At 39.0% G+C, this 26,789-nt stretch overlaps 4 protein-coding genes across 4 annotated transcripts; 3 read left to right on the plus strand and 1 right to left on the minus strand.

Moving 5' to 3' along the window:
- The first annotated feature begins 2,575 nt into the window (after nt 1-2,575).
- Nucleotides 2,576-3,532, plus strand: LOC128400384 (olfactory receptor 1019-like). Its single transcript, XM_053362565.1, has one exon. It carries the CDS (start codon nt 2,576-2,578, stop codon nt 3,530-3,532), a length of 957 nt encoding a protein of 318 aa, XP_053218540.1.
- Nucleotides 3,533-13,483: 9,951 nt separating this feature from the next.
- LOC128400385 (olfactory receptor 10C1-like) lies at nt 13,484-14,422 on the plus strand. Its single transcript, XM_053362566.1, has one exon. The coding sequence runs from the start codon at nt 13,499-13,501 to the stop codon at nt 14,420-14,422; it is 924 nt and encodes a 307-aa protein (XP_053218541.1). The 5' UTR covers nt 13,484-13,498.
- Nucleotides 14,423-17,127: 2,705 nt separating this feature from the next.
- On the minus strand, nt 17,128-18,108 carry LOC128400386 (olfactory receptor 10A7-like). The gene has a single exon (XM_053362567.1). It carries the CDS (start codon nt 18,106-18,108, stop codon nt 17,128-17,130), a length of 981 nt encoding a protein of 326 aa, XP_053218542.1.
- A 5,919-nt stretch (nt 18,109-24,027) lies between these two features.
- Nucleotides 24,028-24,993, plus strand: LOC128400387 (olfactory receptor 6C4-like). The gene has a single exon (XM_053362568.1). It carries the CDS (start codon nt 24,028-24,030, stop codon nt 24,991-24,993), a length of 966 nt encoding a protein of 321 aa, XP_053218543.1.
- The last annotated feature ends 1,796 nt before the right edge of the window (nt 24,994-26,789 follow it).

The following is a 26,789-nucleotide window of genomic DNA, read 5'->3' on the forward strand; positions in this document are numbered from 1 at the left end:
TGCACATTTCTCCAGAGATACACATTTCTGTTTGCAAATTTACTGATTTCTTTCAGGCATTTTTTCCTAATATAATGCATTATGTATTTTATCTTCTCCAATATCCAGTATGCAGTTGTGTGCAGATTAATTGGCTGGAGAACTGCACTGCACTGCAAAATTCAGAGAAGAGTGAATTTAAAAGGATGGCTTTGTGTTGGTTTACATATTGTTTCTGGTTTCAGCTACAAGTTGGTCTGGGTCAATGACCACAGTTCAGTGCACTAGGCATGTCAAAAATTCATTTTACCCAGTATGTGGGTTAAATTAAAACATAAAAAGGAGGATGCACTGCACTGCCGAAAGGTCTAATGAAACGAAAAGCACATACCCTTATGAACAATTCACTTTAAAAACAGTAGGTCAATACAACATCTATTGCCTTACTTTTCAATGAGGCCTTAAACTGTATATTGCCCAAATGCCTTCCCTGCTCCTTATAATTAAGTAAAAGTAAAAGAGGTAGTGCTTAAAAGAAGAATTACTCTGAACATTCAGGAAAGGAGTGGGAATATTTCTGAATGAGGGAAATCCCCACAGTGTCCTACTTCTGTGACTATGGGCCTGCAGTATCCCTGTGTGGCTTCAGTCTAGCTTTGAAACCTACATTCCCTCTCAGATTATTATTTCATCTCTCAAGATATTTACCTTTTATGCTTAATAATAAATAATAACCAAATAGAAACTTGCCCCCTCTCTCTCTCTCTCTCTCTCTATATATATATATATATATAGCCTAAGATGTGAAACAAGCCATAGCAGACTAAACAGAATTCAGAAATTATGGGAAGGCAAGCTTTGTCTATTGAGATGCTTATAGAAGACACAGTGCACATCTTGCTCCCAAGACCAAAAGCTGCTCGAAATTGAGCTTACAAGAAACTTCATTCATGAGAGAGGTAATGACACTCAGTGCAAGTTATTTGCAGGAACTGAAGCGCCGTGATAAATGAGTGTTTGTGAACTGCTTGCTTTGAGTAACAAAGCTGTGACAGCACTGAATGCTTTCATTTTCTTTGCTTGAGAAAGATTTGGAGGCTTTTGGGGTAGACTCCTCCACTGAAATCAATGGGTCAAACTTATCATGGCTTAATAAGACCCATAGTTTTCAATGGGAACTAAATTCAATTCACTTAATCTGGATCTAACCAATGGCCAGTTAGAATTTGGGATGAGCAAATCTGTGAATTTTGGCTTCTCTCAAGTTGCCATTTTCTCACTTTGAAGGTCAGTTTTCCAAATTCCCACATTGGTTTCTGAAATTCTTCTAAGTCCTCATAAAAGTTCACTAGGATTTTAGTACAAATATCTCAAAATATGCATATATTTGTATGCAAATTTGCCTAAGATACTTCTTTTTACAAATCAGTTCCCCCTAATGGAACACATTTTTGCTTATTATTTCATGAATATATGGATTTATATGAACACTTTCCCCTAGTATATGCATTTTTATAAATATGACTTGACTGGAGAACTGTATTATTGCAAGATCCAGAGAAGTGCAAATTTCAATGCATGGCTGTGTTTTGGTCCATGCATTGTTTCAGAAACTACAAATTGTGCATGCTTGCCTTTCAATGTGAACTGAATTGATTCCCCCCCATTCCTAATATGACCATTGGTTTATTTACATATATACCAGTAGAGCACTGAAGGCAAAAATAAGAATGGCTATTCCTGTGATACTATATGTCAATATCACATTCATTTGCATTTAAAAAAAGAATACTGTATGAAAATTTGCATATACCTCACAAGATAAACTGAAATAGATAGTTTTAATGTATGCATTTCTACACGTATTCTATAGATTAGACATTTTAATGCAGTTTGGTACATTCCTTTATTTTCTGTATTACAAAATTCAGTAAATTATGAACTCCAAAGTACACTTATGTCCTGATCCCTGTTTTAGTCCAGTAACTGTGAATAAGGTTGTTTCCCCTATATGTATAGATTTCACAATTTTCCTCCCTCTTCATCATGATTATATCAAGTTGCCTGCAAGCCTCTATGAGTATTTTACCAGTATACCAATAAGTATTCCTGCTAAATGCAACATGTCCCGATTAGGCTGGAGTGCAGTAAGGTAAAGGACCCCTGGACGGTTAAGTCCAGTCGAATTTGACTGTGGGGTGGGGTGCTCATCTCCGCTTTCAGACCAAGAAAGCCAGCATTTGTCCACAGACAGCTTTTCTGGGTCATGTGGCCAGCATGACCAAACTGCTTCTGGCACAATGGAACACTGTGGCAGAAGCCAGAGCACACAGAGACACAATTTACCTTCCTGCCACAGTGGTACCTATTTATCTATTCATGCTGGTATGCTTTTGAGCAACTTTTGTTCACAGGCATTTTAGCATTGTGAGCTTTCAGAAAGGTTATAGCCTGCAAAACATCCCTGAGTCATACTGCGCTTTCTCCACGTTTTCCCTCAGTGGTATCTGTAAAATTCATGACTACAAATACCTTTTACTTATCTTATGTTTCAGTTGTCTTTCAGGATATGATATAACTTTGTAATGCACGTTTGATGACATCCATAATGCAGGAAAACCAGAGTGAAATTACTGAGTTTATTCTTCTGGGATTCGGGGAACTCCCTCATCTACAGATCTTCCTGTTCCTTGTGTTTCTGGTGATCTACATATTGACAATGACTTTCAATATTCTCACAGTTATTCTCATAGTGACCGACCATCACTTGCACACACCCATGTACTTCTTCTTGGGGAATTTGTCTTTTCTGGAGACAGTCTACAGCTCAACCACACTGCCCAGGATGCTGACCAGTCTATTGACTGAAGACAAAACCATCTCTTTTAAAGGATGTCATATACAATTATATTTCTTTGATCTCCTGATTGGCACAGAATGTTATCTGCTCTCTGTGATGTCTTATGATCGTTTCTTAGCTATATGTAAACCCCTCTATTATGCAACTCTTATGAATGGTAAGCTGTGTATCCAGCTGGCCAGTGCCTCCTGGATTAATAGCATTTTGTTTACTTCTATATATTTGATCTTGGTGTTGCAACTAAAGTATTGTAATTCCAATGAAATGGATCATTTCTTTTGTGACTCTCTTGCATTGGTCAATATCTCATGCAGTGATACCAGCCTTGTGAAGTATGCCAGTGTAATCCTGACTTTTGTGTTCAGTTTCCCCCCTTTTCTTTTGACCCTGATCTCCTACATATATATTATTGATTCAATTTTGAAAATCCCATCCACCACTGGAAGGCAGAAAGCCTTTTCCACTTGTTCTTCTCATGTGATTGTTGTTTCGCTGTTCTATGGGGCATTAATCATTGTATATGTGACACCAAAAACTGAAGCAATGAGAGACCTTAACAAAATATTTTCTCTTTTTTACACAGTCCTTCCGCCTTTAGTTAACCCCCTTGTATATAGCCTGAGAAACAAGGATGTGAAGGAATCTTTCAGGAAGGCCACTGGGAAGATTTTAGAAGGCCATTTTCTGAATTAGGGGTTCAAAGCTAAATAGTTATCCAAAGCCTTTTGCCAAGCAACATCAGTTCCAGGCTTTATGGGTATTTGGGAAAGACGTTCCTACTGAGGTTCCTTTCAAGAAATCATCCTCTTCCTATGCAACTGTTTTCACTACCCATTGGATTGCTTCTTCCTCTGGGACCAACAGGCATCACAACTTTAAAAGAGAGGGGGTAATGCTTGTGAAGGTTACTGTCCTTTTCTATGCTCTCTCATTACTCACTCATAGATGGCAAGTGAACAGACAGCAATAGCAGGAGGACAAACTGCAGGGCCAGGAGGATACAGAGATTGGCAGTAGGGCATTGCACATTTGCAATGAAGTTTGTATGTGGCGCTTGAGAATATGCACACCTACTGTGCATATGTGTTACTTTTGCATGCTGGTATGTGACATTAGAGGCTGATTTGTGACCTGTGAAACAGAGCTGAAATTGCCACCCTCACTTTGTCATATGTACTATTCCATGAACACCAATCTGTTCATGAAAGGAGCCTCCAATCATGAATTGTACTCTAAGGGAATTTTCCTGTCATCAACATAGCTGAAATTTCTTAATGAAACAATATAAAATCAAGAAAGAGATGGAAACATGCATGGGTCTGGGGGTTCTTACACACCCAACCGTTCAAATGAAGAAGAAAATAATAACATAAAATATTTTTTCTAAAAGAGGTGAAATTCCTTTCATTTCCCAAAACATTTCTGATTAAGCTTTTAAAAAATACCGAAGAGTGAAAAATATCCAGTCTCTCTTACTCTCACCATTTTCCGCCCGCAGATATCATCTGTCTATAGGATGTGCAGACTGATTTCAGAGGCATATCTCAGACTTCTGTGTGCCCCTTAGGAACAGGATCATGCAGGAACTTGGGGGGTTTCTAATAAAGTTTACATTCTGTTCTCCATTGCACAAACTTTTGTTTCATTTTCCAGCAATAAAAGTTATTTGAATAAGTTATAAAAGTTGTTCAATGACCTCCTCCCACTTTGAAATACCATTTTCAATTCCATTTGCCTTATTTACATTATAAGATCATTTCCTTCTCATTTGTTTCACAATTGTCATCTGCTGTAAGAAACTACAGTCAGTAGCCCATTTTGGTATCAATATCATTCTGGGGAGGGGGAGACTATATTATGTGACTTCAATTGGAGGCCTACAATGAATCTGCTAATGTGCAACTGTATGTGCATAGGAGTCCTTTCACATGATTAGGAGTCCCAACAGCATAAATTTCAGGATTCCTAATTGCATGAGTAAAAAAGCTTAAAAAAAAGAAAGGTAAAGGACCCCTGAACAGTTAAGTCTAATCAAATGTGGCTATGGAGTTTTGGCACTCATCTCGCTTTCTGACTGAGGAAGCCGGCATTTGTCCACAAACATAAGAATAAGAATTTTATTATTTATACCCTACCCATCTGCTGGGTTTCCCCAGCCAGTCTGGGCAGCTTACAGCACATAATAAGTTGTAAAACATTAGACATTAGGGAAGTTTTTAATGTTTGATGTTTTATCGTGTTTTTAATATTCTATTGGGAGCCGCCCAGAGTTGCTGGTGAAACCCAGCTAGATGGACAGGGTATAAATAATAAATTATTATTATTATTCCATTAAAAAAATTCCTTGTACAGAGTTTCCTTCAGATGTCTTCTAAGAACCATATAGTTTTTTTATTTCCATGACATCTGAGGGGAGGGCGTTCCACAGGGCAGGAGCCACTACCCAGAAGGTCCTCTGCCTGGTTCCCTGTAACCTCACTTCTCACAGTGAGGGAACTGCAAGAAGGCCCTTGCAGCTGGACCTCATTGTCCAGGCTGAACGATAGGGGTGGAGATGCTCCTTCACGTATACTGGGCCAATGCCCCTTAGGGCTTTAAAAGTGCTAACACTTTGAATTGTGCTCGAAAATGTACTGGGAGCCAATGTAGGTCTTTCAGGAACAGTATTATATTGTCTCAGTGGCCACTCCCAGTCACCAGTCTAGCTGCAGCATTCTGGATTAGTTGTAGCTTCCGGGTCACCTTCAAAGGTAGCCCCATGTAGAACACATTGCAGTAGTCCAAATGGGAGATAACTAGAGAATATACCACTCTGGTGAGACAGTATGTGGGTAGGTAGGGTCTCATCCTGTGAATCAGTTGGAGCTGGTAGACAGCTGCCCTGGACACAGAATTGACCTGCACCTCCATGGACAGCTGTGAATCCAAAATGACTCCCAGGCTGTACACCTGGTCCTTCAGGGGAACAGTTACCCCATTCAGGATCAGGGAGTCCCCCCCCCCACCTGACTGCCCCCTGCCCCCCAAAGGTACTTCAATACATTCCACACAAGGCCAACTCAAAAAAATAAAGTAACACCAATCCCACTCAAATAGTCTTACTTTTTAAGTGACCAAATCAACATCTGCAGAAGGAAAATAGGGCTTTGTTTCCCTTGATAAAATCTGAATATTCATTAAAGAACATTTCTAAGAATGGAAGTCCCTAAAGTGCCCCACATCTGACACTAGGGATGCAAGATCCCCATGTGAGTTTGGTCTAGATTTCAAGCTAATGTTCCCTCTCTGACAATTAGTCCCTATCTCTCAGTATGTTTACCTTTGATTTCTAATAATATATAACAACCAGCTAGAGACTGCTTCTTTCTGAGAATGCCTGAGAGGAGAAAAATGCCATGGGATGCTAAAATAAATAAAGCAGCTATGTAGAAATAAACTTCCAATCAAGTCTGTGAAGATGGGGATAGAAGAAAACTTGCTCCTAAGACCAGCATCTCAGAAATTGCACTCAATACAAACTTCAGCTCCTCATTCCTTCATGATAAAGGTATTTTGCAATTAATGTGTGGTTCTCAATTCCTCACTTTATTCAATAGTAAGAAATATGAGGCCGCACTGAATGTTCTCTATTTTCTTTGGTTGAGAGACCACTGATGACTTCTGGGGTTGGCTCTTAGGTCCCACTGAAATCCACAGGTTAATTTAGTCACGGGCACTAAATGCAATTCTCTTAATCTGGAACCAGCCCATGGTCAAGTGCAGCTTCTGTTTAGTTCAGTGGTTTTCAACCTGTGGGTCCCCATATGTTGTTGGACTACAACTCCCATCATCCCTGAGCTCCAGACTTGCTAGCTAGGGGTGATGGGAGTGGTAGTTCAACAACATCTGGGGACCAACAGGTTGAGAAAGGCTGGTTTAGTTGTATATATACAAGCAAAATATCCAAGACAGCAACAACAGTTATTCCTACAATAGGTTCCCAAGTAGAAAAACTAAATCCATCAGCCAGCTCAGAACTCAAGTCTCCCAGGCTCCTTATTTCTGCCAAGATGGAAGCTGCATATTCCATCTCAATGCTTATCTGCCATTGCTCAATATACAAAGCTCTATAACCCCCAAATTGGCTAAAGTGCATTTCTCTATTAATTTTTCCAGATGAAACCAATATCAAACATCAAGACAGCCAAACTCACAAGACCACCAAATTATATTTAAGTTAATGATACTTTTGATTTTTTCCCCCTCACCTGATTCTCTCTTAGGATTTTGGAGTTCCTTATGCTATAGTCTTATTTTCAAAGTTGATTATTTCTGTGTAGTCCTTCATAGTCCCCACCCTCTTTTACAATAAAAATGAAATATATTTAAAACATATTACTGTACAATGTACGTATGCATTTTTAAATACATGTTATCTGGAAATAACAATTTTAATGCCTTCACGTACTTTTATCACTTTATTTTCATAGCTGAAAATGATATTGTACAATTCAGAAAAATATGAAATCCAAAGAATTATGTATGTCCTGATCCATGTACAGTATTAGTTCAGGAAATGTGGATAAGGATGATCCTCCAACATTCCTAGATTTCCCATATTTTTCCTCCATTGTTCAATTGTACAAAGCATTGCATCAAAATTAAATCAAGATTGTATCAAGCTGCCTGCTAGCCTCTAGTTGCTCTATTTTACCACTGAGTACCCCTACTAAATTTAGTATGCTGCCTTCTTGTTCAAAGTGCAGTCATTCACATAAAAGCAAAAAATTAACATTATGATATAATGAGAGGAAACTTGTGATGCTGTGTCCCATTTACTGGTCAGGCACCAGTGTTACTTGTGTTTTCTCAGTAAAGTTGTGGCCTGTTTTAACAATCAACTAGGTTATATTTGTCTTCCTTCCTTCCTTCTTCTTCTTCTTTGGTGATCACTCGTAGCTGAGTAGGATTGTTTCCATAGACAGTTTTAAAAGTGAGTTTGTAAGTGACTGGAGGACAATTCTGGATCCACATGTCCTTCCACAGTGGGGACATAGGTTTCTGGGTGGGAGTTGATAATGGTGAGAGTTTGCCAAGAGTGCCTTCCTCTTAGCCAGTTTCTCCCTTTTGTCCTGAGTTTGAACGTCTTCAAAACACATGACACCTTTGGTAAAGGTTGTTCTCCAATTGGAGCGCTCGCAGGCCAGTGCTTCTCAGTTGTCAATGTTTATACTACATTTTTTAAAATTTGCCCTGAGAGAGTCTTTCAACCTCTTTTTTGGACCACCAGCATTATGGTTATCATTCTAAGATCAGAGTAGAGTAGTTGCTTTGAAAGATGAAAATCAGGCATCCCCAAAACATGACCAGTCTAACAAAGTTGATGTTGAAGAATCATTACTTTAACACTGGTGACCTTTGCTTCTTCCAGTACACTGGCATTAGTTCACCTGTCATCCCAGGTGATGTGTATTTTTTTTTAGAGACTTGGTTGTGGAATATTTCTCCCTTCCATTACTTCACTCAGTGGTACTTAACTATTGTATAACGGCTATCATTTTCATGTTACTTTCCAAATATCTTTCAGAATGTAGCATTTGATGACAACCACAATGCAGAGAAACCTGAGTGAAATCACAGAGTTCATCCTCCTGGGATTTGGGGATCTCCCTCATCTCCACATCTTTCTGTTCCTTGTGTTTCTGGGGATCTACATTTTGACAATTGCTTTCAATATCCTCATGGTCTTTCTCATAGTGACTGATCATCACCTGCACACACCTATGTACTTCTTCCTGGGGAATCTGTCTTTTTTGGAAGCAGTCTACAGCTCAACAACTCTGCCCAAGATGCTGACCAGTCTCCTGACAGGAGACAAAGCCATCTCTGTTAAAGGATGTTACATACAATTTTTTTTTGTTTCTTTCCTGATTGGCACAGAATGTTATCTGCTCTCTGTAATGTCTTATGATCGCTTCTTAGCCATATGCAAACCCCTCTATTATGCAACTCTTATGAATGGTAAGCTGTGTATCCAGCTGGCCTGTTGCTCTTGGATCAACAGCATTGTGTTGCTCACCATATGCTTGGTCTTAATGCGGCAACTACAGTACTGTGGTTCCAATGAAATCGATCATTTCTTTTGTGAATCTCTTTCATTGGTTAAAATCTCATGCAGTGACACCAGCCTTGTGAAATGTGTCATTCTAATCCTTGCTTTTGTGTTCAGTTTTCCTCCGTTTCTTTGTACCCTTATCTCCTACATATTTATCGTTGCTGCCATTTTAAAAATCCCATCCACCACTGGGAAGCAGAAGGCCTTTTCCACCTGTTCTTCTCATGTGATTGTTGTTTCCATGTTCTATGGGGCATTAATCATTGTATATGTGATACCAAAAACTGAAGCAATGAGAGACCTTAGCAAAACAGTCCTCCCTCCTTTAATTAACCCACTTGTATATAGCCTGAGAAACAAGGATGTCGAGGAATCTTTCAGGAAGGCCACTGGGAAGATTTTAGAATGCCATTTTGTGAATTAGGGTTCTAAAGGGAATTATTCAGCTAAATAGTTATCCAAAGATTTGGCTAACCAACATGGCTTCCAGGCTATTTGAATAAGAAGTTCTTATTATGGTTCCTTTCAAGAATTCTTCCTCTTCCCATGTCAGGGAGAGGGGATAATGCTTGTGAAGGTTACTGTCCTTCTCCATGATCTCTCACTACTCACTCAGAGATGGCAGGTGAACAGGCAGTAATATCAGGAGGACAAACCTCAGGGGTAGGAGGATCCAAAGCTTGCCAGTTGGGCATGGGCATATGCACATTTTCAGTGAGGTTTGTATGTGGAGCCTGAGCATATGCACATCTACAAGTGCATGCTGGTATGTGACCTTAGTACAAGCTTCCTCAACCTCGGCCCTCCAGATGTTTTCAGACTACAATTCCCATCATCCCTGAACACTGGTCCTGCTAGCTTGGGATCATGGGAGTTGTAGGCCAAAAACATCTGGAGAGCCGAGGTTGAGGAACCCTGCCTTAGTAGAATCAAGATTGGCAGTCTTCTCCATGATTATAAATAAAACTGACTGCATGCAAAAAATAAAAATTATGACTGATTTTTTTTAATTGCGTGGTTATACAATGTCCTCCGTAGCACTTCTTGTATTGATGTATAGCAAACAGAAAAAAATAGTACAATGCCACAGTATAAATATCTCAATCAAGGGTAGTATACAGGAAGGATAAATAACCTGTGGTTTTCTTGGTGTTGTTGGACTCCAACTCCCATAATCCATACCCTCGCCAGATTTAACGTTCTCCCTTCTGCCTTACTTCAGGGCGGATTTGAGGGTAAACCATACACAGCACGGGTCTGTCCTTGTGGCTCGTTGGAAGTTGAAACTGCTTCACATGTACTATTACGTTGTCGTCTTTATGAGGATATACGTTTGACTTTTATTACACCTGTTTTGCAAAAGTCTAGGAAAGAATCGGAATACCATAGTCTAAAACTACTGCTAGAGGACAAGAAGCCCAAGACTACATTAAATGTAGCTAAATTCTGTGCGTCTGCAATCAATCATAGGAAGCAAGTGGTATCCCATAATGTCCAATCCCCTAAATGTTAATTACAGGGGGCACGCTAACAATTAATTCTAATTTTTATATTTAAATTCTTGTTATTGCATATTGTCCCTTGTATTTCTGATATTTTTTATGATCTGTGATATTGTGTGTGTAATAAATTAATTAATAAATTAATAAATTCATTCATTCATTCCCGTAATCCATGACCATTGACCATGCTGATGGGGCAGCTCCAAGTTGAAGTCCATCAACATCTGGTATCCACAGGTTCCCCATTCCTGGTTTGCAGGATGTCCAATACACAAATTCCTATTCCTTTTCCTGTACAAAACTTGATTTTCAATTTCAATCCAATTGTTTCTTTCTTTTTCTATCTTCATTTTTTGTTTTTCCCTTCCTAATACACATGAAGTTTGAACAAAATGGCAGAGAAGTTGAAAATCTTCCAACCTTAAACTATTTAAGAACATGTCTATACTCAAAATATACTGGTGGGGTCATTATAGAATCTGACAGAATCCCACTGAAACAGTGTTTTAGAATGAAATTAGTGTACCAATTCAGCTCAGAATACCCAATCAAATGGTGAAATGAAGTAGTGTACCCACATTATGTGAATTGGTCCAAAGGACTATCTTCAGGGATTTCCTTTAATAATGCAACATCCCCATGTTATTTCAGTCTAAGTTCATTTTGTTTGCCTGAACTCTCACTGGAGTTCATAACTAATAATTGGCAATCTCTCTGAAACCACTGCTAATAAATTATCACAAGGCCACCTATTTTCCCCAAGAATAAATAACAGTCGAGGGGAGACTTCATCTTGTTGATGAAACGAGAAATGTGAAACCATCAGATAAAGAAATTACACAAGGAACTAAGAAAATGTAGGCCAAATATCATGAATACTGGAAAAGAATGGAAAAGGTCAAGCTTTCTTCCAGGACCAACGAATAATAGAAATTGTACTTTCTGTAAACTTCCATTCTTCATTCATCTGGGATAGAGGTACTTAACACATTCTTTTGTTCACACTCCATGTAAAAATATCTATGAATATTATGTGATATCATCACATATTAGAAAATATTAGTAACAATTGTGTTCTTATAATACCAAATACCGGTGGCCCTGTGCTTATCAGTTTCAAAATAAGATCACAGTAAACAGAAGCCAATGCTTTCATACTTCTACGTGCTACCATATAGGCACACATATATTAGTGTCTAAATCAAAAGGGGGGAAGGTTTAAATAATAACCCAAAAAGGACCTATGCTCAGTTTTCTAAGATGTCTGGAATACTGAGGGTGTTATTGGGAGGTGGAATGGGGCTATTGGTCTGCTTGAGCACAAACATAATATCATGGCTTAGAGTTGAGGTGGGTAGGTTCACAATGAAGTTATAAACCATACATAGCTCACTATACAGGGTTCTTTCTGGAAGGAGGAAAAGGAACATTGATTTCCTCTTCTAATATTCAAAAACTTCTTCCTTTGTTATACAACAATAAATCTTTTAAACTTTCAGGTTTCCAAAGAGAGAGTACTGGAAACTTGTGGTCTCTGTAAAGACTCTCCTCCCTGGAAGAGAGGGGAGTGGTTGTGGGCGGGAGCCCGAGCTCCGCCCCTCCTCACCTGGCTGGTGCCCACGCCCACCGGAGGCAGCCAACCAGGTGTCTCCGGGGGCGTGTTTAGCAGCTTAATGCTGCGGCTCCTGCTCCGCCTCCTCCTCAGTCGTCATCGTCCCGCAGCGAGTCACCCACCCTCCACTCCCATTTAGCTCAGGGTCTAGGTTTTTTGGCCTTGCTATGGACCTTAGGTTGGTCGCCCCGGTTGTCTGGGGGGCCTGGTAGGAATTTTTCCATTTGGCATTAGGCTTTTTGGTTTTTTCGCCTACCTCGTAGCAATCGTCACAACTTTTGTGGTATTGGTGGGTAGGTTAGGCATTGGATTCATGTGTGTCAAGGGCTAGGTGTGGCCATCGCCTATGCTATCTACCGTGGGTTATTCCGTTAAAGGAATCTGGCGGTCGTGTATTCCGTCTGATGCCTGCTTGGCGGGAGGCCATGGCACGACCCTCGGTGACATCAGGGGTGAGCCTATAGTTGGATTAGCATCAACAGGCTCCACCTACTGTTGAATAAACCCACCTCCTATAGTCATCCAATGCCTAAGCCAATACCTTTTCACTGCTGTAATCAATAAAGTTGTGGCCTTTTCTTGCCCATTAACCTTATATCACGTGTCCTTGTGTGTTTATTTCACATAGCGGGGGTCAGGCCCTCGATCCACAATGTCTGTTTAGTTTATATATGCCAGAGTTGTGGAACCTGTGGGCCTCCAGATCATGTTGTACTCCCATAATTCCAAGTCAGCATAGGAAAGCATCAGCAAAGAGGGAAGTAGCAGCACCTGAAGGGATGTAGGTTCCCCAGCTCTGATATATACAACCAGAGCCAACTCACTTATCTTCCCTACTCACCTGGCACCTTCATTACATACCTTTAGGTGCTAGTTGAAAACATTTCTCTTTTCTCGAGCTTTTGGCTAATTAAAACAATCCATGGCTTTTTAAACTGGGGGTAGGGGAGCAGGCAGCGTTGTTTCGTTTGTTATTATGTTATATATTTACTTGTTTTATAGTGTAAGGTACCCTATGATTCTCAGATGAAGGGCGGTATTATAAATTTAATTAAATAATTATTTATTAATGCACTATCTCTCTCTGAATCTGAAATATCGGAGCCTTCAAAAATGAGCCCCTGGTTGTCAGAGCCCCTGGTCGTCAGTATCGTCAGAGAAAACCACACTAATAGACTCAGTTACAATAGTCAAGACTGCCAAATTCCTAGCAATTTATTCAATTAGATCCAGAATTCCATAAACTAGATTTTGTTCTTGAAATGCTGCCACTAACAGAAGAGAAAGGAATATATATATTTATTTGCTGATTCCTTCTGCAACCCTTGTACATCTTTGCAAATCTGCTCTGGAGAGGACCGCTGATTATCTGGAACCATTTCTTTTAGAAATATGCTGGGTCTCTCACATTGATATCATAAAGACTCTTTCTGTTTTTCTCAGATTTACAAATGAGAGTCAACAAGAGCATGGTGAATAGCTTCCTGCTACTGGGATTCTCTGATCTGCCAGGTCTGGAGGGTTTGTTCTTCTCCATTTTCCTAAGCATCTATGTTTTGACCCTGATTGGGAACATCCTCATAATAGCTGTCACACTGGCTAACCAGGCACTCCACAGCCCCATGTATTTCTTTCTCAGAAACTTGTCCTGTCTAGAGATCTGCTGCACATCAGTCATTATTCCCAAGATGCTTGAAAACCTCCTGTCAAAGGACAAAACTATTTCATTTGTTGGTTGTGCCTTTCAAATGTGTGGCTTCCTCATCACAGGGGCAGCAGAGTGCTTCCTTTTGGCTGCCATGGCATATGACCGCTATGTTGCCATTTGCCGGCCCCTGCATTACACCCTGATTATGAGCAGTAGATTATGCTTTGGGCTGGTTGCAGCTTCGTGGCTAGCTGCCATTCCAGTGCAACTCGGGCAGACTTTCCTGGTGTTCACCTCTTATTTCTGTGACTCCAAAGAAATTAACCACTTCTTCTGTGACTTCCCTGCTGTGGTCAAACTTGTATGTGGAGATACATCTATAAATGAGAAGATGGCTCTGGTAGAGGTAGCTTTACTTGGACTAATACCCTTTGCATTAATCTTCATGTCATACATGTGCATTGCCTCCACCATTTTCAAGATGTCATCTGTGGAAGGGAGGCAAAAGGCCTTCTCAACATGCTCCTCACATCTCATGGTAGTGATGTTGTTTTATGGCTCTGGAATAACTGTGTATTTGAAACCTAAAAGCCATTTCCATGACACAGACAAAAGCCTTTCACTCTTGTACACTGTCCTGCCACCTTTGTTAAATCCTCTTATTTACAGTTTGAGGAACAAGGAAGTCAGAGTTGCTCTCAGAAGCGTATTTTCCACTCATCCCTAACTCATATGAAATATGAAAGTGTATACCAAAAAAAAAGCGAAAATATTAAGCTGTAAATACTGGATATCCATCCTGTTCTGTAAGCCCTGTTCTGTTGGTACATTTATTTGTGGTATTTGATTATGTTTCTATGATGAGGATGTACAGAAGCAGTCATCCAATTTCCATAGATATTTCTGAACACAAATGTCAGAAAGGTAAAAAAATGTAAAGGACCCCTGGACAGTTAAGTCCAGTCAAAAGCAACTATGGGGTGCAGTGCTCATCTCGCTTTCGGGCTGAGGGAGCTGGCATTTCTTCACAGATAGCTTTCCAGGTCATGTGGCCAGCATGACTAAACCACTTCTGGCACAACAGAACATCGTGACGGAAACCAGAGTGCATGGAAACGCCAGAATTACCCTAATGACCTAAGAAACAATGAAATAGATCATTTCTTTTGTGAAGCTCTGCCATTGGTAAAACTATCATGCAGTGATGCATTTCTTGTGAAACTTGTCACCTTTGCTGTGGCATTTATAATCACATTCCCTCCTTTTGTTTCAACCTTGGTCTCCTATATCTATATTATTGCTGCCATCCTGAGGATCCCTTCCACCACTGGGAGACAAAAGGCTTTTTCCACCTGATTGTTGTCTCTATATTCTATGGGGCCATATTTATCGTCTATCTGATACCAAAAACTGACACAGTGAGATATTTCAATAAAAATTTTTCTCTTTTGTACAAAGTCCTTCCCCCTTTACTTAACCCCCTCATATATAGCCTGAGGAATAAAGATGTAAAGGATGCAATGAGAAAGGCTGCTGGGAAGATTTTGAAAGTGAAATGCATGCATCAGAAATTCAAAATTTAATAGAACTCCTCTCTTATAAATAAAACTGAATGAATGTTCGGGGAAATTACCAGCTATTTAGGCTACAATTCTAACCATATCTATACAGAACTAAGTCCTTATGAATTTTGAGTAGGCATAGTTAGGATTCCACTTAATTATGTGAACATTTCCCCATAGAACCATTATATATATCCTAATTCAAGAAATCAGGAGACAAGGCATGTAAATTGAAAACATTCCACCCTCTTTTGCTTAGAGGTATAAGGCTGTTATGTTGTTGTATATCAGGATATAGATATATACTGTACAAACTGGGATGTCATATAGCAGTTGTGTGCTTAGCATTGCACATCCGCTGGGCTGCCAGAACATACTGGTTCCCTTCGGAATAACAGAAATGAGTGATCACTGGCACATTACTTTTAGCAGCATTAATAGCAAATTCTGTGACCCAGCCAGCCTTATAATGGAAATAAATGCCTACATATTTAAACCACTTAACTTGTTCAATGATGTTTCCCCTTATCACTCACTTATGCACTCTCCATGACTTTGCAAAGACCATGATTGTTGACTTCTCGGAATTTAGTGTGCACTCGCAATACTCCAAAAAGTGTACCAATAAGCGGTTTAATTCTATCTGCGAGTGTGGAAGTACCACCACATCGTCCAAATATAAAAGTTGCAGAACATGTCTTGTGATGGATGTTCGCTTAAAATGAAGTATGCCTATTGGGGGCTCATCTTTTCCCAAAAAATGATGATTGACTAATGGAGATCTGTAATGAAACATCACCAGCTATGTTTTCTATGTTTCTTTAATATATTTAATACAGAATTGATACACAGAGGTGGAGGTATGTAATTTAAGACAGAGTCTTCTGTTCCCTGATTATTGAGAGTATAATTCAGGGATCTGATATCCACAACAGAATTCTGGACTCAGTGGGCCTTTGGGCTGATCCAGCTGGGCTCTTCTTATTTTCTTTTCATTCTTCTTATTTATAAACATCCATTGGTAGGAATATTTTTAATGCAATGATAATCTAGTAACACAATAATGGCAAAACCAACTTCCCCTCGCAACCACATACACACTAAAAGGTTAGCAATACCACAGAGGCTAGCTTAGTTAGCGAATGAAAAGGTCTTAGCCTGCCACCTAAAAAATGAGCATGATGGTATGTATTTCCCTGTGAAGAACATTCTACAGCCATTCCAAGCTATTCCTTCTGGAGTTAGAAAGGGGAAGAAGTTGTATCTGGACTGAAGTTACAGCAGCTAGTCCATTGATCTGAAGAGTGTTGTGGTAAGTGGCATTATAAATCTCCATTTGGAACAAAACCACCATCAAAGTAGTGGGAAGGAGAATATATATATATAATTTCACACGGGGGTTCTGTTCCCACCCCCACCCCATATCAGCAGAGCACGTATATGCATGCCCCACTCCGTTCCATCCACCCTTATTCTACCCTCTTCTTAGTACAAAAGGACCTGCACGTCACCAAACATCAATGCAATTCACACAGATTCATTTGAATCTGATCACTAGGACTTTGTGCCAGATTGACCCAAAGCCTGAATCTTGAACTGAATCAGGTCAATTTTGAGAGATCCAGGCTTGGACCAAATCAGGTCTGTGCTCAGTCAGGTGGCAGTGGATGAGAATCAGCATCTCCTTCTTCCATGTCCCTCCTGACTGTATGTTTAGTCAGGGGTTTAAGAAGCCCTAATTACACATTAGCTCCGCCCAAAAAAAACTGATTTGGTTGAGATTTGGGTAAGGCAAGTTGTGCCCAGATCAGGTTACAGGTGCAGGGCAGTATTGATCAACTCCCTCCCTGGTCTTCCTATTCCTCCCCCACTAATCTTTAATGCTAAACAAGTTAGCTAGCACATTTTGAAATATTTTGAAATTTGCTATCCTATTTTTTGCCTTTCTGAAAGCCCGCTTCACCTCTTTATTTCTCAGGCTATATATGAGGGGGTTTACTAGAGGAGGAAGAATTGTATACAAAAGAGAAAAGGCCTTGTTAATTGAAGAGGACTTTGGTAAGAGATACACAGCTGTTAAAGAGCCATAGTAAGTTGAAACAACAATGAGGTGAGAAGAACATGTGGAGAAGGCCTTTTGCCTTCCAGTGGTTGATGAGATTCTTAGGATTGCCCTTATAATGCATATGTAGGATGCTAGAGTCAGTAGAAATGGAGGCATAGTGTATATAAACAGCAATGTTAAATTGACATGCTCTACCAAATTTGTGTCACTGCATGAAAGTTTTTTAAGTGGAACGGAATCGCAGAAGTAATGATCGATTTCGTTGGGGCCACAGTATGTAAGCTGCAGCATAGCGGCCATGATTATGGAAATGCCTATGACACCATTTGTCCAGGACACGGCTGCTAATTGGACACACTTCCTGGTGTTCATAGCTGTTGCATAATGCAGTGGCTTACATATTGCTAAATACCTGTCATAGGACATCACAGAAAGCAAATAACATTCTGCACCCAAACAGTAGCCAAAGAAAAATAACTGCAGGAAGCAGCTCTCAAATGAAATGACCTTTCCATCCCACAAGAGAGTGGTAAGCAATACAGGGATGAGTGTTGAGCTGTAGCAGATCTCTAAACAAGATAGGTTTCCAAGGAAAAAGTACATGGGGGTATGAAGGTGTTGATCACTAACTACAAGCACAAGAATGAGAAGATTCCCTGCCATGGTGACAATGTAGATTGCAAGGAATCCCAGAAACAGAAGGACCTGCAGATTCTTCAGCTCTCGGAATCCCAGAAGTATAAACTGTGTGACATGAGTTTGATTTTCTCTTACAGGCGCTTCCATTCATTTCCTTTGTCTTATGATTCCATTCATAAAGAGGATCTGGGTGCTACAGTAGAATAATCAACACTGTTACTATATTACAAATAACCAAGTTTTCAGAAATTCAGCACATTTGCAATGTAATTCATTTGTTGCACGCTCCTTGCCAGCCCTGCATTTCCACATCACTACAGTTTCAAAACTATTTTTACTGACAATTCTGAAAAACTGACCTCACCTTCAGAAGCAGTTTGGTTAGCAGGAATCAATAGGTGAACCTTTTTGAGACATTAAGATAACCATTATCACCTGCTTATGTTTCTGCAAGAAGTGGGTGTTAAAGGCAGCGTCTTGGCAGATGTTTAAAAACTTAACACCCCAAGCCATGGCTTGAATAAAAATAGAGTTAAAATCAGGAATTCATTTAAGTTAATTACAAATGTAATGTAGAGCTCCTTTAGTAAATTAATAATAAATGTTATTGATGCATTTAATGTTTTTTTAATGCACTGATGTAAAATATGCAATTCAGTTTGCTTACCATCTGAAAAAGATTATTTGGTCTCAGTGGCATTGTCTAGAATTATTTATGAATCTTTATCTCCATTCAGTTCTTCCACATGAGCAAGTCCTCTCTTTTATATTATTTCACTTGTACATGCAATCACCATCAGCAGCAACTCTGACAGAATACAATAAGTTTTAAGGAGTAAACAAAAACTGGACAACTGGACATAGTCACCACAAATTAGGTCAGGAGTTATAGTGCTGACTGGTTATTTCTTTTGCAATCAGTGAAGGTGCGCTGCATGCTTCCACAGGTGGTGGGTGAGATCACCCTCCCCATATAGAAGGAATCTTCATGCCTAATGTTTGAGAAACAATTTTAATGACTGATAAGAAGACTCACACATATTATCTCTGATTCTTCACCCATTGTATATTATCTCATGAATACTTTATTTGTTGGATGAAAATGGTCTTCCAGACCCACAAGTACTCAAAAAGTAGGGAAAGATGAAAGAAGATAACCTGCACTAAGTTAATTATGAATGTCAAATGTCAAAAAACAAAAACAAAACATGCTTCCTACAAAGTGTCAATTGCAATGCCATTCTTTACATATCTGTGGGGAAGTAATCTCCATAATTTTTAGTAGGGTAAGTGAGTATATAATTTGGAGCTGCAATCTATCAAAGAACAGGTTGCCTTCATTTTGGTTATAAAAGTAGTCATAGTCTTTCTGAAACAGCAAACAAAATATGTATTAACTAGACAATGAGAATACAAAAAGATAATGGGGGCAAAAGGAAGGCAGCTTTCACAATGATAGTCCAGAGTGTTTTGTAGGCTTCCCAACCATCTGGAGGAGTGAGAAGGAAGAGGAGAAGGTAAGGTAAATATCTATTCTGTTCTTGCACCATGGGATATAGCTCTATGATTGTGATTTTTGGTGGTTGTTGTTGGTTTGTTGCTTTTTTAAAAAAAAAAAAACAACAACAAACAAACCTACTTTCAGATGCACTTGAATGGGACTTGAACAGAACTCTAACCTTCTGTAGCAGAAGTTCATTTTTAAAAAAATATATATCTAGTTGCATTTTGTTTGTACCTTTATGTGATGAAAAGCACATCCTGTTCAGTTTGATTTTTTAAAAGATCCAGATTCCATTTTAAAAAAAATAAAATGTTTCCTTATATTTTCATGGATGGTGTGCCTCAGCCCTCTGTCTTCATGAGCTTATTGTATGATGTGTGAAAAATGAAATGGACACCATTTCGCCTAGTGCGTTATTTATCCTACAACATGCAAACATGGAATCTGTCTCCAGATATTACTAGATGCCTCAGTTTGTAAATCTTCTAGAAATTATATTTAATTGGACATCTCAGGGGGGAAATTTTGAAATAGCAATACAAAAATGGTTTTAGATAATTTTGATGATCTCATTAGGTGATCTTTAGCTTACTGTTTTGGACAATAACTGGGAGATGCAGTCAAGGTGTTATTTCCAAATCATGGAAATGTTTTGTATAACATTTTGAGGAAGCTATCTCTATGACCTTTCATTTCCTGCTCTTACCTAGTCGCCTTTCAACCAAGATACAGATCATATTAGCACTTGCTTAGCATCATCTTCTTCAGGGTTAGGGAACACACACATACAGATGTTGATGGATTCCAGCCCCTGCTACCCAAAAATGATGGGTACTCAAGCATGGAAGAAGTACAGCATTCATCCCTGAAAGCAAATGAAAATAAAGGAACTTGGAGAATTGAGTCTCGTCTTGAGCAAAGTCACTAGTCAATATTCAATGACAATCATACAAAATCATACAATGACAATCATACACACCTCTAGCACAAGTTATTGATATCTGAATTTAGATTTTAGCTGGCATCCTCAGGAACTACAAAAACTGGTGGGTGGGATTGGTCAGAAATTCAAGATACATGAGAGAAGAGTGAAAATAGCTTTGGAAGTCTACATTTCATAGAGATCTGATAAGAAACTGTCATTAATGAGTACCGAATGTTGACTTTCCAGTATTGTTTTTGGACCGTACTAGAGGAAAGCATACTAGAGATGAAGGTGTATACAAGGTAGAATCTAGACACATATAAAAAACACCATGAAAATGCTTTTTTAAAAAAACGTTTTGAAAACAAAATACTGAATTTGCCATAGCTCACCATCGTCATCTAGTGTCACATTTGTTTAATGCACTTTATGACACACTTAATTTTTTTTTATTTCCAGCTGCATATTGTGTGCTTAGAGTAATGCATTACTGTCACTTGCTGTGATGCTGAAGGATGCCAGGGTGTTGGAGTTATGTGAGTGCACCAGAAGAGCCAATCTGGAACTCCATCTGGTGCAGCTGTGGAACCCTGACCTTGCCACCTCCCTGCACCACCCTTCATCATCCTCGTAAGAAGCAGGAGCAACACTGTTTGAAAAGTGGCAGCATGACACTGACCCCTATACAATCACTCCTGGGTGTATTTCATTTCACACTGACCATGTGTCAGATATTATCTGTCATGAATGAGCCAGCCCCCAGGGAAAGTTGGCAACCAACTCCCAGTGAAGGAAGTAGCCAGGAAGAGAGAGGGTTAACTGCAAGACAGGATGCTTATAGCCGAGAGAGAACTCCCCCACCCTTAAGAATGTCAACTGATAGCAGAGTTGCAGAGAGTCAGCTGGCAGCTTGCCAGTGCACTAGTGAAGGACAAAATGCAGGGCTAGAAATGAAAGCAGCTCAGAGAGTGGGAAGGACCATGGAAGTACTGTTTCAGAGGAGGAAGAGGTGGCAGCTAACCCCCTCAGTCCAAGGTCTAGATGTATGGGGGGGGTCTTCAAGACAGAATTTGTCACAAGAGGAAGTTCAGCTGTTTCTGGTCTCACCGGAAACACCCTTCTTAGAAGGGACATCTTTGATTTATTGGCAGACTGCTGTGATCACCGCTCCGGTGTACTCTGTTTTTGCAATAAATCTTCTTAATTAACTACACTCCTTTGTTATCAAGACTCCCTGACATTATCTCTCTCTATCAGAAATCATCTTTAATTGATACTTTCATTGTTTTATTAAATGTGTAAACTACTTTGAGGGTCTTTTTTATAAATAAATGATGCATAATATTTAATAACTAACTAAATAAATTGAGACTTCCCCTGACTGTTGAGATTCCATTTGTTTCATTGAATCAGTTTTGTTTATATGAATAGAAGATATCCATTTTGTTATCTTTTAATAAATATAACCTTTCGACCATTTCATATCTTGAGTCTTCTTTCAGGATTTTGGGGACTAATTGTCCCTTATCTTGTACATTATTAGGTTTTTGTGTTCTTTGCAAGATTCTGTTTCACAGTTGACTCTGTTCACCTCGTAATAAAACAAGGATCCTGGGAGAGCTACATTTTGTCATTATAGACTATATTCCCTTGAGCAGAATATTTTTTAAATAGTTTATGAACTTAAAGTAAATGTCCCTAAGAGTGTTGCTGTTCTGGTGGGGCTGAGACAGTAAATGCTGATTTCTTTTGCTTAAAAGCACAGGTTTTGCCATCTTAATATTTGTACAACACAAGATGTGCTACACAGGACATCAAAACAGATACACATTGTATGCATGCATAAATCCCTATATCAAGAGGACTGTGATATTGGATCACTCAAGCAGAAGGAAGAGACATAGAATGCCTTCTTATATTCTCAATACACAGATAACATGGATCAGTAAAATACTACTGAGAAATATCATCAAAAGGTAAATGTTTATTACTCTTAATTATGAATGAAGCTATCACTTTCCCAGTCTTGCTGGATCTTCACATTCCTGCATCTGTTTGTATGCTTTATATATATGTCGTCAAAAACATCTGTGACCATTTTAGGGCATTTTTAGGTATTCATTTCTGACTGATATACACATTACAAAAAGCAATTTTTATAACATTTTGAATGTTGTTTTCACTTATACATGCATTTTCATTCCAAATATCCACATGTTGTACATGATATTTGGTTAGAGAACTGAATTACAAAATTGGAAGAAGCTCAGATTTCAAAATTCAGTTGCATTTTGGTTTGCCTATTGTTTTTTAAAGTGTGAATTAGTTAGGCTTGCATTAAAATCCAAACTAAACCAAATTGCCCTCTCATTCCTAATTCCTCTACAAGGATGGGAAACCGGATACTCTTCCAGTGTTTCTCAACTACTACAGCTCATCATACTTGAGCATTGACTATGTTGTTTGAGGGTGATGGGAGTTGCAGTCCAACAGCATCTGGTCTGTCATAGCACCCATAGGCTTTCAAATGCTTCTGGGCTACAGATCATAATATTCCTGGCCATTGGCCATGCTTGGTGGGGATGATGGGCATCTGGTGAACCACTGCTTTCCCAGCCTTAGTTAACAATATTTCTTTCTTGACATCTGTGTCTATGTTGCCATTTCTGTTTTTCTAGCTTTGCTTTTGCAGTGGGAGGTGGGCAGTCAGCAAGGAGCTCATTTCAAATAAAGAACTGGACTTTAAAATATGGGTTGTACCTAAAATATAGGCATAATAGGAAATATTCTATTAAGGGGAATGCCTGTGATGAGCATTTGAAATAATGCAGTTTGAGGTTTATTTCTGATCTCTGTGCACACTTAGAGGAACTGAAGAACTTCACCACTTCAAAAGTTATCAATGGTTATTTTATTTCATTTTCTACTCCTATTTGTAATATTCATCGTGTTGATCATTGGTCCCAACCACTCCAAAAAAAAAGGAAAAAAAGAAAACACATCAACAAAGGGATTAAAAGAGCAGGACTGATACCTGAAGAAAACTATAGGTTTTGTTTGTTTTTTGTTTGTTTGTTAGGATGTGAATTACTTATATATCAATTTAGGATTTAAAAAAAGTTTCCTAAATGTTAGAATTGTAGAGGCATGGATTAATAGTGCAGGAAATAATGTTAGAGAATAGTACCTCATTTCGTTTCCAATTATAATTGGTTATTTTTTTGAATGAAATTTTCCTTTAATAAATGATAAAATAAATGTATGAATATGAGGTAGGATGTATTATTATTATTATTATTTGAATATGCATCATAATGATGGAAAAGAGAACAGGAAGATATGTTAGGTGAAATTCCTTTTGCTAATGTTTTCTCCACTACTAACTGATGATATAACATTCCAGAGTATCTATTGTGTAGCATAACAGCTAAATCAGTGCCCTGAACTGGTGAAAGATCTTACACAAAGCCAAGACGAACTGTGGTCACTATATTCAATGAAACTAATACACAAGCTCTACAACTTGTATACCAACATCAGCTCTCAAACCTCTTGCACTAATGTGACAATGGACTCATCAATTATTTCTATTTTTTGTTATTCCTTTTTTGAATAGGATCTGACATTTCTCAATTAGATGAAGTTGGAAAACCAGTCAGGGATTGAGGAATTCATCCTCCTGGGATTTGGGGAATTCTACGAAGTGCAGACACTTCTCTTCCTGACATTTCTAGTAATTTATGTTGTGATGATGGCTGGAAACACTCTCATTGTTGTCCTTATTGTTTTTGATCAGCATCTTCATACACCGATGTATTTCTTCCTGGGGAACCTCTCCTTCTTGGAGGCTTGCTATAGTTCCAATGTATTTCCACGGATGCTTTCGTCTCTCTCCACCGGAGATGGAAGACTTTCTGTCACCAGCTGTTTTATGCAGTGGTATCTCTGTGGTTCCTTGATTGCTGCAGAATGCTATTTACTTTGTGTGATGTCTTATGATAGGTATCTAGCAATCTGTAAACCACTGCATTATTTTACAACCATGAACACCTGGACTTGCATCCAATTAGCAGTTGCATCTTGGATCAATGGATTTATAGCTTTCCTGATATTACTCAGTCTGATGTTGCAATTAACGTTTTGTGGCCCCAATGAAATTAATCATTACTTTTGTGACTACTTCCCACTCCTTAAGCTCTCTTGCAGTGACACCAGCTTGATGCAAATGTTGGGTTTCATTGTGGCTATTATATTCACACTCCCTCCTTTTCTTTTAACTTTAACATCTTATGTATATATAATTGTTGCCATCTTGAAAATCCCTTCCACCACAGGGAGGCAAAAGGCCTTTTCCACCTGCTCCTCTCACTTGATTGTGGTTTCGATCTTTTATGGTTCACTAATGATTGTGTATATGCTACCAAAGGGGGAAGGCAACGGAGAGATGCAAAAATTTTCCTCTCTCTTGTATTTAGTTTTGCCCCCTCTGGCCAACCCATTTATATACAGCCTGAGAAACAAAGAAGTAAAAAATGCCTTGAGAAATAATATTGGTAGCATAGTATCATGCAAAGCAATTGCTAAGAAGCTTGTGAATGTGTAAAAGAAGCAACATTCTACGTACTGACATTTGTCTCCATAAGTGTTTACTGTGGAAGTGATAATAGTTGTGCTACGACTGTTGTTGTTATATATACCGTCATTTGGTTATCCCCATCCCGTCTTGCCTATAAGCCTCGCTTTTTTTCCAAATTCCGACCATGAAAAGTTAAAGTGCAAGTTAAATTCGCGACCTTACAAAAATTGGTTTATACAATATCACTGCTGAAACAAACATATGGTAAAATGAAACGGGTGTGAGTGCCTGCAGAATTCTAAGGGAGCAGCCTAATTTTGGGTATTGTCTTTTTCTCTCTCTGCCCCTCCCCTTGAATTTTAAAGGTGTGACTTATATTCAGGTGCAGCTTATATTTGCGCCAGTAAGGTATATATATGAGATCAATAAATCAGTTTTGTAAGAAAAATGAAATAAAGCAAATTACAGTGCACAATAATTTGTGAATATCTAGTGGAACAATAAGCTTCTCAACTCTCAGATAAGCAAATAAATGTGTGACTCTATCAAAATGAATGTTCTGCAAAATTTCCAGGTTTCCTTTGTAACATATTGCCAGACATTCTGTTAGAATAGGGAGTTGTCTTTTATATCATTATGCAGGGAACATCATGTCAGGAAAAGCTTTCTATACCTTAATTTTACCTTGCCAAAGGACTAGCAAATCTGTAGCTGAGATGAGCCACAATCACTGTTGGATCACACCTTCTGTGGTTTCACTAATGACATACTTACTGGACTTTGCCCTAGAGGTTTTGCACACTCCATTCAATTTCTAAACATAATATGACTGATTTGTTTAGTCGTTTAGTTGTGTCCGACTCTTCGTGACCCCATGGACCAGAGCACGCCAGGCACTCCTGTCTTCCACTGCCTCCCGCAGTTTGGTCAGGCTCATGTTTGTAGCTTTGTGAACACTGTCCAACCACCTCGCCGTCTGTCGTCCCCTTCTCCTTGTGCCCTCCATCTTTCCCAACATCAGGGTCTTTTTCAGGGAGTCTTCTCTTCTCATGAGGTGGCCGAAGTATTGGAGCCTCAACTTCACGATCTGTACTTCCAGTGAGCACTCAGGGCTGATTTCCTTAAGAATGGATACGTTTGATCTTCTTGCAGTCCATGGGACTCTCAAGAGTCTCCTCCAGCACCAGAATTCAAAAGCATCAATTCTTCGGCGATCAGCCTTCTTTATGGTCCAGCTTTCACTTCCATACATCACTACTGGGAAAACCATAGTTTTTACTATACGGACCTTTGTTGGCAAGGTGATGTCTCTACTTTTTAATATGCTGTCTAGAATATGACTGATTATCAAGTGTCATATCTCAGGAAAAAACCAGGATCTTGTATGTTTGTCTTCCCCATTGTGGAACATAAGGCAAGCATTGATTTCAAGGATGTTATTTTAGTTAGTTGTCAAAACCAAATTTCTCAAAGGGCACATCTCGAACATCACCTATTTATACTTTTTCTGCTGACTTAAGTGGATATAATGTGCAATAGAAGCTAAACATTAAGTAATTATCTTATTTTGTTTAAATTACTTTTTTTGACTACCTAATATGAGTTCTTATATTTTTTTTAATTATCCAAAAGTTGGGTTTTTTTAATGGATAGGTGTTTGAGGAAAGATTAATATAATGGTACCTCAGGTTAAGAACTTAATTCGGTCTGGAGGTCTGTTCTTAACCTGAAATTGTTCTTAACCTGAGGTACCACTTTAGCTAATGGGGCCTCCCGCTGCCACCGCACTGCCACAGCATGATTTCTGTGCTCATCCTGAAGCA

This window comes from Podarcis raffonei, chromosome 13 (genome assembly GCF_027172205.1).
Source record: "Podarcis raffonei isolate rPodRaf1 chromosome 13, rPodRaf1.pri, whole genome shotgun sequence".
Taxonomy (NCBI): Eukaryota; Metazoa; Chordata; class Lepidosauria; order Squamata; family Lacertidae; genus Podarcis; species Podarcis raffonei.